This window comes from Notothenia coriiceps, unplaced genomic scaffold (assembly GCF_000735185.1).
Source record: "Notothenia coriiceps isolate Sejong01 unplaced genomic scaffold, NC01 NC01_scaffold00000490, whole genome shotgun sequence".
Taxonomy (NCBI): domain Eukaryota; kingdom Metazoa; phylum Chordata; class Actinopteri; order Perciformes; family Nototheniidae; genus Notothenia; species Notothenia coriiceps.
In genome coordinates, this window is record NW_011333191.1 from 256,700 (window position 1) to 270,399 (window position 13,700).

Sequence of the window (13,700 nt, forward strand, 5' to 3'; positions counted from 1 at the left end):
CTCTCTCTCTCTCTCACACACACACATATATACACACACACACACACACACACACACACACACACACACACACACACACACACACACACACACACACACACACACACACACACACACACACACACACACACACACACACACTGGGTTGGGCAGGGCAGTCCCGTGGTTAGCCATCCAGNGATTCATAAATAGTTGGATGTCTGGATATCACATGTTGTCTGTAGATTTACTAGTACAAGAGATTTCTACGCTCACTGGAACGCGTTTTTTCCCTCCCTCTCTCTCTCTCTCTCTCTCTCTCTCTCTCTCTCTCTCTCTGTATATATGTGTTTCTCATTTGTTGCTCGCCCCTTTTCCTTTTCTTTTTTTCCTGCACAACTGTAATCAAAACCACAGACTTGAGGGTTGTGTGCGACTTTCCCATTCGTCTCTCTTGCCTTTTTTTCCTTTTGGCTGCTGTTAAATTTAATATGCGAGTGTTCACTCCTGATTTCCCTGATTTCTTTTCTTTTGTGTCTCTTTTAAGTTTCTGTCATTGTTTCTGTTAAAGTATAAAGTATTCATAAAGTGTAGTAGATCGATCATTCCACAATAAAAACCCTGTAATGTAGTTTGAACGTTTGCAGTGGCTCTTTCATGTTGGTCTACTATACAAATAGAAGTGTTTATGTAAAATACTATAAAACTCTATGGCCGTTTTTTTACTTTTAGGTCCAATTCCTTACCCATGGAGAAAGTCAGTCTCTTTCTTTCTCTTGCTCCCATGTGTAACCGTTGTGTTTCTCTTCCGCCTCCTGTAGGAGAAGGAGAAGAAGTACATGCTACAGGTGGACAACCTGAAGCTGCGCGATGTGGAGAAAGGCTTCATGTCCAGCAAGCACATCTTCGCCCTCTTCAACACCGAACAGAGGTGATATTATACATTTGCACACGTCAAACTACACACATGCAGCAGATACATATTATTGATCACATAACGCAAAGTTAAAATTATAAAAATAAATTCAACCTGGCTTCTTTGTTTGTTCAGACCAACAACAGAACAAAGCAACAGCTAAGACAAGCAAAATTACCCTACAAATAACATTAAAGTAAAGCAGTGCTGGAAAAAGCTATGTATAATGATATCACACTTGGAAAACATCCATTACAATTAAAAGTTCACTTTTTTTTAACACATCATGCATGCCAACGTGCGAGCAGACCTCAAATGTTGAAATTGGCTAAGGAAAGCAGACTTAAACAGCTTTGTAAACTGTTGTGAAGTTAAATGTTAAGCAAACACCTGAACTGTTGAAACAACATCCATAACATTCATCTGCTATTTAGAAATTATTTATCTATTTACCTATATATCATATTCCAATAACTTGCATATAAACTCTTATTGCACTATTTCACTTTTTTAAACTATTTTTGTATTACTATTTACTTGCACTATATTTCTGTTTATCTGTTTTATTGTTTTACACTGTTGGAGGAATCTGTGACCTAAGATTTTCATAACTACACTGTAGCTATGTTCGTATGACAAAATAAAAACCTTGAACCTTGAAATCTATAACATAAGTAAATAATAGTCAAATCTATACCATAGTTGAATCTTAGTCAAATCTGTATATATCAAGTATGTTAGTAACCATTGCAGTAAAAAAGTGTAGAGTAGTTCAAATATAGACCCCAATATTTGCCTCTGAAATGTAGTACAGTCTCACGGTAATAGGTCAAAGTCATTTCCACCGCTGGTTCAAGGGAATATACAGCTGCTCAGGTTACACATTAGGGGTAGTAAAAGAGAATAGAGTGATATCTAAAAAGATAATGCTCACTCAGCATTGTGCGTCCACAGGAACGTTTATAAGGACTACCGTCAGCTGGAGCTGGCCTGTGAGACGCAGGAGGACATCGATGCCTGGAAGGCCTCCTTCCTCAGAGCCGGAGTTTATCCTGAACGGATCATGGTGAGATATTTTTTTTTCATGCATACATAAATAGGCCAAGGATTGGAATAACAGTGTTCATATATAGTGAGTTGAACACTTTAAATCCCATATACTATTATTTTTGCTTTTTTACCAATTTGCTTGGAGTTTATTTAAATGTTGCCATCTTTCTCATGTGCTACTCTATCTGTCCTCTTTCGATGTCTGTTTTCCTCATCGCTGTTTCACCTTATAGGAAAAGGAAGGAAAGGTATGTTATGTTGGTCATTTTCATAACTTTTCGTTTTTTTATATAACGTGTCACTCACACTTAGTTTATATTGAGGGCGATTATGTTTTAACCAACTTATTCCGAGTTGCCAGTCATCTTGAATCCTGTGTCTTCTCTCTCTTCTTCATCTCAACCCCTGAAGCTGAACTGATTGTAAACTCTATGTCCTCTGTCCTTTCTCTCATCCGACCTACAGAGCGAGGGCAGTGATGAAAACGGCTCCGATAACATAATGCACAGCATGGACCCTCAGCTGGAGCGGCAGGTGGAGACCATCCGTAACCTGGTTGACTCCTACATGGCCATCGTCAACAAGACAGTCCGTGACTTAATGCCGAAGACCATCATGCACCTCATGATAAACAATGTGAGCATCAACTGAGATTTATTTTCCCAAACCTCTTAAAAAAACAAAAAAGAACAGATTGTTTTATAACAAAATATACGATACGATTATACTTTAATGGTCAGATCAAGTCTGAAATTTGACTTGTATCACAGCAGCTCCATGTGTTACATCAACATAAACAAATATCAAGACACAATACATGAAAAACAAACATTTACCATGACAACACAATCACTGAGAGACATGCTCAAAGACCCTTTAGCGTGCATTTGATCTGGGATTTAGCTCTGTATTTACTGTGAGGGTTGACTGGTGCTCAAAGGAGTGCTTCAGTCTGACTTCCTTGAATCGTGGGACCCTGTATCTCAGCCTCACTAGGTTATTATGGTAGGCTGAGTCGTAAAGTCTCTGACAGGATTGACCAACAATCTTTGAGCAGATTTTTAACAGGTGGAGCAGTTTGGATTTTAAAGCTGTTGCCAAACACTTGTACCAGGTAGTATTGCAGTACTGTAGAATAGACAAAATCACAGATATAAAGAACAACAGAAGAATTTCTCTGCTCGCCCCAAAAGACCTAAGGCGGCGGAGAAAATACATTATTTGCACAGATATTCAATATGGTCTTTCCATGACAGTAGATATCTCTCCCATTTCGTCCAGACTAAAGAGTTCATCAACGCAGACCTTCTGGCCCAGCTGTATTCGTGCGGGGACCAGGGCTCGCTGATGGAGGAGTCTCAGGAGCAGGCCCACCACCGGGACGAGATGCTCCGGATGTACCACGCCCTGCGGGAGGCCCTCAGCATCATCGGTGACATCAGCACGACCACTGTCACCACCAGCATGCCGCCTCCCGTGGACGACTCCTGGCTGCAGGTGCAACGGGCCAACATGGGAGGAAGGTAAGAGACGATGGGAAGGAGCGGAAGAAGAGCATTACAGGTTGTTTTTGGAGACACTACAGCAACAATATTTCTTTTTTCATGCACTGGTCAGTTTTAAGATTTTTGACTTTTTCTTACTTCCATAACATATCTTCTTTCGGTAAAAGGTATAGAAAGAAAACATCTAAATTACACATTTAGGTGTTTACTTACTATGTCTATTTTCTTCAGTAGATTCCCCCTAAAATAACAAAAACTAAGCATTAGATAATGCCTAATTTGCATATTTAAATATAAAATGTTACCCCTATTTACCTGTAGTCGTTTCTTTCTAAATTTGGTTTATGTACTTCTACTGTAGGCCTCAAGCATTCACTTTTTTAACACTTGCAACAAACTTTCCATTTTTATTTACATCTATAATTTAAAGCTTCTTTTAGAATGGTTTGTCATTATAAGTCATGCCCTGATTTATAGGATGTTTTATTGTAAACAAATTGCACATTTCTTTTATTTCTACCTTATTCACCTTTTGGTAACACCGTTTATCCTTGAAGTCAGAATATTTTTGTTTTATTTGGGTTACTGTATAACTATAAGAATTTGCGTTTTATTTTCATAATGTTTCTTTATATTTGTTAATGCAGTAGTTGATGTCTCCTCTGTCTTCCTCCAGGTCTCCAGCCACCAGTCCCACTCCAAACCGCAGAGCTCCACCAGGACCTCCGGCCCGCCCGGGCTCTCGGGGGCCTCCACCTGGGCCTCCACCCGCTGGGGGCCCCCCTGTCCCGTCCCGCCCAGGGGCTTCCCCGGACCCTTTCAGCGGGCCACCACCCACTGTGCCCTCTCGGCCTAACCGTGCACCCCCAAGTGTGCCTAGGTGAGTCAAACATGAGAGGCCTTTCAAACAAACAACCCTACCTCACATCATTTTCTTATAAACCTATTTGAGTTAAGTTTTACACAGATTACATAACATCCAAACCATAGCTTATAATATTATGCGAAGATATCCAGCCTGAAGTGTGGATACTCTATGTTACTAAGGGGGATGTGAAGAATCCTGGATCACACACTGTTAACCATCACACTCCACTATTCATCACTTACACCCACCTCACCACTGTCCTACTAAGAAATGTGCACTCTAAAGAAGTGACTGTTAGCCTTAGGAGGATTTTCTTTTCTGCTCTTCATTAAACTTATCTGCTTTGTGTTTGTCTGTGTTTGTGAGCTGGCTTTTTTTTATCACTGTAAGAGTAGCAGCTTGCCTTTTTTAAATTAGGAGACAATAACGTCATTGAGCAACGTTCTCACCTGCAAATGCAGCTTAAAAAATTGACTTTGTCAAGGCTCTTAATCAAAACATCTTTCCACCCCTTATTCTGGTCTGTCCGAAGTGAGAGCTCAGCTCATGCAACGTTTGTCTCTTCCTGCACTGTAACTGTTTGCACTCCTTTTCTCTTTACCTCCTCTTCATCCCTTTTTCCCTCACCACACCTCTGTCCCACACATGACTATTGTTCCTTCTACAGAATCACAATCACTGACAAATGAGGAGTCTCTGGTATGTTGGGTACTCTCCGGCATCTTCATCATCATCATCATCCCTCTTTCTCTTCCTCTCAGGAGGCATCTTTTCACTGCATGCCATTTTCTTTTTCTCACTTTTAATTTTCTCTTCTCAGAGTGCTGCATGGGCAAACACACACTCAGTTCGGAGCTGTGGGTGTGTGTGTTTGCTTCAGTGTTTGGGCTGACTTTGGATGCGATGCTAGTTCATTTATTAGGTGGTGCCGGTTGTGTTATTGTGTTATATGTGACATATCTTAGATTACAGCATCAATGAGTGAGACAGGACTCGACTTTCCAAAACCCGAAATGAATTGTTGTTCTTGTGTTGGTGTTGTATGTGAGGTAGTATGCCATGATATTCAATTGTGTCTCCAGGTGTCTAATATTTTTGTTTAAAGTCATGGCATCTGTCAATCTCCACGTTCAATATTTTTTTATAATTTAGCGTTAGGCAAGGTATGACCCCTCAAATTTAATTTGAGTTATTTTCTTAGAGTTTGTTAAGTGTATCAAGGGTTTTTGCTCTCTTGTAGCAACACCATATGATTATTATAAGGATTACAACAACAGAGTTTAGTAACAAGAGGTCTGTTTAAGTGCATGTATTTAGACAACACTATAATAATGCCTGCATTTGGCATCTACTGCAAACATACATTACCTGCAATTCAGTCATGTACCTGATATCTCTGTGATGTTGGTTATGTTTTGGGGGTTTCTTCCATGTGTTATCTCATGATATAAGTGACTGTTTGAGTGAAGGTTATTGTATTTGTGTGCATGAGTAACACATGGGGGCCTTTAAATAACAATAAGTATGTATAAACTATAATTCAGAGTTTAAAACGAAGACTGCAAACACCTAGAGAACATTAATCCAACTTGTTCCCGTCCTGTCTTCTTTGTGTCTGTTCCTGTGCGTTTGTGTGTCCATGGCAGTCGGAGACCCCCCCCTTCTCCAACCCACTAGACCTCTGAGCTCCTCCCTCTCCCCGCCCGTCCTCTGTCCCACCTCTGGATGAGAAGCCGTGGACAGCAGCGCCACCTTCCTGTCGTTTTCCTTCCACACCCAACCTGAGCCGGCTCCCTTCTCCTGCTCTCTTTCCTGCAAACACACACATGCACGCAAACAAACACACACACCTTCTGTCTCACACAGAGTTGCAGAATACTTGAAACACACTTGCATGACTGACATACAACCATGCTGCACCCTCAGAATTTAAACAATGTAAAGAATATACAATAATTTATACATTGTACAGTGTATGCACATGTGCATGCACACTGCCTATATAAATACCCCAAAATATACAGTATATATTTACATCCTGCTATTAAACCTAAGGTGGAAGACATTTGAGAATTAGCATGCCTGAGTATTACATTATACTCCAGCCTTTCTGATGGGTAACCTGGCTGCTGACTGACTTCATTTTTCCTCTTTAAACATTTGTCTTATTTTGTGTTTTTTTCCCTGACTTCTTCGCCAAAAATCTTTGCGCGACTAACTCACCTTATATTGCGGTCATGCTTGATAAAAAAAGTGTCTTCACAGCTGGGTAAAAAAATATGATAGCTACTGTAAAATAAACTGACACCAAATGGCAAATCAAGATCAGAATCTCCTGAGCAAATTCTTCAGTGCAGTTATTTTTGACAATACATGTTTTTATGAGGAATTAATCAGCTGGAAACTAAATACTCTGTTTTGTTAAAACTTCCCTGAAGTTCTGCTCTCTGTTAAGTCATGTGTCGCTTATTTTCCTCCCCTCCTTCATCCCTTTGGCTCCTCTTCTTTTAATCTCTCCCTGATATCCACTGATCAAGTATGGAACAGACTCACTATCACTCACTCATATTACATCAGGAAGAAAGGATTGAATGAAATAAGGGGAGAAAGGATTCCCTTCAGACTCCATGGCTTCAGATACCTGCACAGACAGGAGCTGATGCTCTTCATCCTTTTGTCCCTCCTTCTTCTTTTCTCCCCTTGCACTAGTAAAGGGATGATCTGAAGGACCTGTAGTAGACTCCCGTAAGGCAATTCACATGGCTGTGTCACAACCACCTCTTAAAAACACTGTCGTCTGTGCCTCCACAGAACCTATGCAACAATGAAAATCTATTTTTATTGGCATAAAGAGGGGCCTCCCATGGCTCTTTTTCCCTGTTTCCTCCTCTTCTCTTCACAAACACTTTGTCATTGCGTTAACTTATTGAGGCGGGACCTAAATAGAAAGTGCAATATATGGAATATCCTTCTGCAGACAGCTGCATGCCACTGTAACACAACAATCAGTACATTTTAATCTGAGAGGAAGGGAATCTGTGGCCTGGGTCGCACCCTGAGACTGTAGAGAGCTCCGGATACATCCTTTTTAATCAGAGGGAATGAGGTCCCTAATGGGAAAGGTTTCAAATATTTGGAGTGTTTCTAAGTCAATTGCATCACTTAATGTATCAAACCCGACAGGAATACTTTTACATTTTATCTTCATGATCGGCTATTTATTTGCTTTTTTTTTCCTCTTTTCTTTTCTTTCTTCCTTCTCTCAGTGGTCACGGGGGTGAGTGAGATCATGAAAACAGCTACAGTCTATGCATTAAACTATCCTCCTGCTTCACCCTCGCATTGCTGTCTGAGAACGTGTGTGTTCAACTCACCTTTTCACCAGTTTTGCACCTGAACTCTGCTGTCAGTGTGATGTTGTTTTTCTGACCCCAAGCAAGAATTACCAACCCACCGGCCTCAAAAACCTAGCTCTGTACCTAACTGATCTTTAAAAAACACTTCAGTGATCCCTTGCAACAGAAACACAAAAAAGCATATTATAGTTATTATTTAACAGTAAATAGTTTAACTTGGACATATCTTATTGTGTTATTAACTTATTATGTATGTGTGGTGCATCTTATGAGACTTGTACTATACCAATGTCTAGAGAATTTAGTCTGCTGAATATTTAAATTAAATGAGTATGTGTATAAGGAAATGATATTGGAAAAACGTATACAAATGTGTAATGCGGTTATATATGAGGACATTAGCAGGTTTTAAAATTAAGATAGTAACAGAGAGGTATTTTTTTGTTTCTTGTTTCTCTCTGTGTGTAGAAGAGCAGAAAGAGAGTGTGAATTTTTGATCTGCAGAAATCAGCAGGTCCTGCATATGTTTAAACTGCTGTGGATGAAATGATGACTTTACCCGGCCTACAGGATTGCTTTGTCAACCCATTAAAAACCTCAGTGTACTGAATGACGTTTCCTCTGTTTCTTCTTTTTCTCTTTATGGTCGTTTATAATATGTAAGCTATTTTAAAATTAAAAACAGTTATCAACAAATCTGTAATTTTGTCGAAATATTCACTCTTCATATAGGACTAGTCAAGTGTTCGCAGCTCTGGGGGACTGTTAAATCAGGGCAGTGCATTGAGCTAAATGCTAACATCGATATCCTAGCATGTTTACACAGACATTGCTAACATAGAATATAATCTTTTAATGGTCACACATGCAGAGCACACAGCACACACAGTGACATTTGGCCTCTGCATTTAACCCATTTTAGTACCAGGAGTCTGGTACTAAGAGCAGTGGGCAGCTATTGTACAGCGCCCGGGGAGCCATGGGAGTGAGGGGGGAAGGACGGTGTCCGTTGCCTTGCTCAAGGGCACTGGGACCGCTCCAAGTAGCAGTCCACACTCCATATTTAGGTCTGGTCGGGGACCTACGGCTCACAGTCCAAGCCCCTACTGACTGAGCCACTGCCGGACCATGACATGACATAGCATGCTAATTTAGCAGGTGGCAATAGTATGTTTACCATGTTCCCTCTTAACACGGCAACTTATTTTGCTAAAGAAGGACTACTTTTCACAAAATATAGTTATTGCTGCAGTTGATGTTATCTATGTATATTTAAACCCAAGTATTGGATACATGTTTGTTTTTTTGGTTTGCATACATAAGCTTGGTCTTTTAGAAATGAATTATCAGCAGATGAATAAATTACGAAAATATGTAGACACATTAAAGAAACCAGTTTCATTATAAGCCATGAAGGGACTGGTTGGAGTATTAATATTGTTTTCTTTAGCCACAATACAGTATCCAAAAGATGAAAAATATCAGTCCATTTTGCCACCGGAATTAAGGGTTTCAAATTCACAATAACAAATGTTTTTTAAAATGATTAGCAAGTTTTTGAGTGTAGTATTTAATTGTGATGAGTGGGTAAAAGGAAGGCCACTTTCACAGCAGCCTTCTGACTTGTCATATGAGGCAAAGCACAGGTGTTACTTAAAACATTAACTAGGTTCAGTTCAATCAAAGCTATTCCAGAGAGCCAGCCTGCACAATAAACTGGCATCCCATAGTTGAATGTTTTTGTAATTAATGCTGTGTATTACACCTGTGCTTTTCAGAATGTCTGCACTTAAAAAGGAATAGAAAAAGCCCAGGTGTAAATAATCAAATAAACGATGAAATCCATTTAGCTTATGGCCCCGTCGTTAACATTATTAGCAACACCTGTTCCTTTTTTCTCTTATGTCAAACTGCCCAAAGGTTCAGAGTATCCAAATAATGGAGAAATAGACACGCAATGTTTTGAAGTTGCTCAATCAGTTTTATTCAGGAGAAGGAGAGAAAATATTACTCAAGGGAAACAAAACAAAAAATCAGAAAGCTTCTGTCAGAAGCAGCCCTCGAACAAATCAGTTCTCTGAATGATCCTTCATTTCCATCCACTTCTATTTTACATTAAAACTGATTAGTTGAGATACTAACTTATTCCAAATAAATAGAATATTTTCTTAAGTCAATCTTTGTATTAAATCACAGCCAGTCAGTAACCGCCCACACCTCGACTCTGGACAAACTTCAGACACACTGTCCGCACTGCCTGTGAACATGGCAGAGCAGCACTTCCCCCACACACCAGGCATAATGAATATACAATATGTTACAGTTACAGTATTTACACCACCTCTTTTACAGTAAAGACAATAAATGCTTTCCCATTGCTTTTTGTTTCAATCACGCATTAAATATTTAACAGTGAATTAGAAAGTATGGAAAGTAATTTTATCCCAGTTGATTTCGTAAGCCCCGCAAAAACACTACAATTATTTTTATTGTATATTTACCTTTTGGTCAGACCAAAAACAAAATAAAAAGGAAACATATATATTGTGGCATGTTTCAAAGGAAACCAAAAAGTGACAGAATGCTAAGAAGCGAGGAATTTTTTTAATCAAGAATGATTAAGTACATTTATCCCAAAACCACCTGGTACTATCAAAGTGCTGTGGTTTAAGGAAGACGCAACAATGTTTACTTTGCCTTATGGCCTCCACATATGACTTTTTTGTTCTATAATAATAGGCAAAAAATACCACAATTTGCACTAACACTTTCTGTCCTGTTGCATTCAGTGATAAATATCAAATGTGCAATTCAATAACCGAACAAATGTGTTTTCTACCTGAAAGTAAAACACATCAGAGAGGATCTTAAAATTCAAAAACATCCAAATGAGAAGGTTAAAATACCTCCAAAAGTAGTGAGTGGGATTTTAGTAAGACTTGCAGTAAGAGCCTCATGTCCTTGCATATTCAAACCATGGAAAGACTCTAAAAAAAACAGAGGCCTTTGCCATGATTTGGTCTTTAAATGGATATTTTAAGCCGTGATAACTCTTAGTTATTAGTAGCAAAGGGAAAGAGCTTTACAGTGAAGAAGTGTCAATCAAATCAATCCATCCGCCAATCTACATTTATGAACAAGAGCATCTCTCATGTAAAGCTAGGCACTTGCAACATCTTAAATTCAGAAAAAAGCGTTTCCAATGCCCAAAAGAAAATTCACTCAAGTGTTGCATAACACGTTTTGACTAGTTTCGGAAAGAGATGTTCGTTTTCACAAATTCTGATCGGTCCCACAGCTTTGGGAATAACGTCACATGCTCCTTCTGTTCATATTTACGATACATCCTCCAAATGCAACACTGCACGCACACACACTTTCAATCATTTGCATCAGCTGGAACCCTCAGCTTTGGTGTGGCTTCATAGGATTCAACGTTTCCTCCACAGAATTTATTAAACAGGCTTTGAAGCTCTACCACTGTCCAACCAGCCACAAAGGACAGAGCCGAATGAGAAGCTTTGTACAGTTTTAGTGCAATGTTACTTATATAAACTGATAGAACTCTACAAAAAAGTACAACAGATGCAACTTCGCCTGGAGAGGAAACAGTTTGGATCTCACACACACGCATCACACACACTCACAGTCCAGTTGTAAAGGATTTGGATTCATTCATATTTGATATGTGGAACTACAAGCAAATGTAACTGGAAAACAAACTGGTTCTTATCAATAGTGTCAATGTGTTAACTTAAAGACCCCATGAAATTACGGTTCGGGATGAGCAGCTTTGATAAGGGAACAAAATAAATAAATAAAGAGTGGATATTTTTTGATGAGGCCAACAAAATGTCTGAGATTAAGGACATTTGAAGAAGAAAGATGAATTATGAGTGCAGATAAAGAGAATGTATCATACTTCCTGTATCCCTCAAGTTATTGCACCTTATCTCTATCATGCTAATGACAAAGTAAAACTGGGAAAAAACGTCAATGCGGAAAGCAGCCCAAAGCATAGCAACCACAGCTTTAGAATTGTTCTGAATTATAAATGATTATTAATTATTCCTAAACAACTTTGACTTAAAATGTGTTTTCTTTTATCATGGGGTCTTTAAATTGCATCTATCCCCTCCTTCTCTCAGTTGAACAGGATGTTTGACATCACAACACAAACATTTCACATATATTAACATTACACGCTGTACAGACAGAAGACGCTTTTCAGTGTTTGGAGGAAAAAGTAGAGAAAAGGTAACGTTCTGCGACACCTGCATCCATCTTTTCTGAACCTCATCATGTAACTAGCAAGCTTTTAACTTGACTACATAACAGCGCTAACAATTCAAAAGCTATTATATGCACTCTTAACTTGACTTTTAACTTACATCTCACTCTGCATCTCTCTTCTCCTCGTGCACCACCATCATCAGCTCTCCTCTCATCACACAAACATACGGGTAAATATCCGGGTTATTACATTCAAACGTGATGCTCTTTTTTGGCATTTGTACAATGAATTTTTGTAAAACTGATATTTGCACTATAGTGAACAGGCTCCTTATTTTGAACAGCTCTTTAGGTACTGTATCAGAAAGGAGACTCAGTATACGGCCCCTTTATTGCACTTATGTGTAAAATAGGAGACGAGGGATGGTGAATAGAAATGGTGGTTTGGAGAATAATCAGATACTGGTTATCTCTCTGGGAAGAGCATCGTAGACAAAAAAGACAACATAGTAAACAACATATAGATAATACTCTCTTTTGAACCATGCACACATTAGTGCCACCACACAGAACTGGGAGTGGGTGTTTTTAATGTAACCAGGTCAAACACATTCTGGGACCAGTGTTGCAGGGTGCCATATTTCTTCAGGAGTGTTTGTGAGTATATGATCAACAAGCTACAAACTGTGGTGTTCAATGATCCCCAGACTTCAAGACATGTCCAATATCTCATACACACACATCAACCTCTGTCTCACACACACACCTCACACCACCAGGATCTTGACTTCGTCCTGCTCGTCAGGCCGGTAGAAGAAGGGGATGCAGGGGTTCTCCCCGAGGAAGGGGGGTGATCTGAGCGCTCCCTGGGGGTTCTGGATCTCTTGGAGCAGCTGCATGATCTGCTGGGCTGTGCCGTCCTCTTTGGGCCCCAGGGACTTGGAGTCAGTCTGGGACGTCCCACTCGACTGGGCCTGTGACGAGGGGACTTCCAGGCCGGGGTTGGTCTCCGACAGAGGGAAGACCTCCATGGCTTCTGCAGCTGAGAGAAAGAGCGGCATGGTTAAATTATACGTAATGTATTCTTAATAATAGGAGCAAGTGGACAGAAAAGGACACCAGACATATCATTTACATTCAGTGCAATATATAGTTTGACTATTTATCATTGTAACTACTGTATTCTAGCTCACTTACATTATGGTGCGACTTACAATTCTAACTGTTTGTGCACGTTTTTATTTTTTATTCTGCCTCTTTTATTTAATATTTTGCCATGCTTTTTCAATGTTGGCCGTTCCTTTGCTGCTGTTACACAGTATATTTTCCCACTTGGGGACAAGTAAAATAATTCTGATAGCTAACTGCTGACCTTAGTTTGTTTAGTGAAGTCCAGTCTCAAAGCACAATTAATCTAACAGTTCCTGATTAAGGTAAATGTTGGCTGCCCTCGGTACATTTAGCTTTAAAAGGGGACATATTTAACCAACCAACCTTGGAATTAGTATACATTAATTTAAGATGTAGCAATGACATACAGCTGTGTTTCCCCTAGGTTTACTGCTTTGGGNTTGGGATATATATTTTTAAAATATTGGGAAATATATTTTTAAAATCCTCTGGAGCAGAGAGAGGAGCTGTGGATTATTGTTATTGATTAATGCATCAGTGTTTCTTAGGGTCAAAAACACTAAACTCATAACTTAAAATGAAAGTGTTTGGTTTATTTAATAAAAGAGCACATGTTCAATGTGAAAAGTGACAGTAGATAGATTAGTTGTAATTTGATGCTA

General features: G+C 39.4%; 2 protein-coding genes across 6 annotated transcripts in view; one reads left to right on the forward strand and one right to left on the reverse strand.

Moving 5' to 3' along the window:
• Positions 1-8,294, forward strand: part of dnm1a (dynamin 1a) — a 61,795-nt gene extending 53,501 nt beyond the window's left edge. For 2 of the 5 annotated variants that reach the window (XM_010780631.1, XM_010780651.1), the window contains 7 exons: positions 801-910; positions 1,850-1,961; positions 2,411-2,581; positions 3,227-3,468; positions 4,127-4,330; positions 4,986-5,017; positions 5,965-8,294. In XM_010780631.1, coding sequence (XP_010778933.1) covers positions 801-910; positions 1,850-1,961; positions 2,411-2,581; positions 3,227-3,468; positions 4,127-4,330; positions 4,986-5,007 — 861 coding nt within the window. In that variant the 3' untranslated portion in view covers positions 5,008-5,017; positions 5,965-8,294. The remainder of the gene's footprint in view (positions 1-800; positions 911-1,849; positions 1,962-2,410; positions 2,582-3,226; positions 3,469-4,126; positions 4,331-4,985; positions 5,018-5,964) is intronic. The other 3 variants (XM_010780624.1, XM_010780645.1, XM_010780638.1) reach the window with 2 other exon arrangements.
• Positions 8,295-9,632: 1,338 nt separating this feature from the next.
• golga2 (golgin A2) overlaps positions 9,633-13,700 on the reverse strand; it is a 17,963-nt gene continuing 13,895 nt past the window's right edge. Inside the window, exon 25 of the mRNA XM_010780767.1 lies at positions 9,633-12,991. Within this exon, the coding sequence (XP_010779069.1) occupies positions 12,675-12,991 (317 nt within the window). The 3' untranslated portion in view covers positions 9,633-12,674. The remainder of the gene's footprint in view (positions 12,992-13,700) is intronic.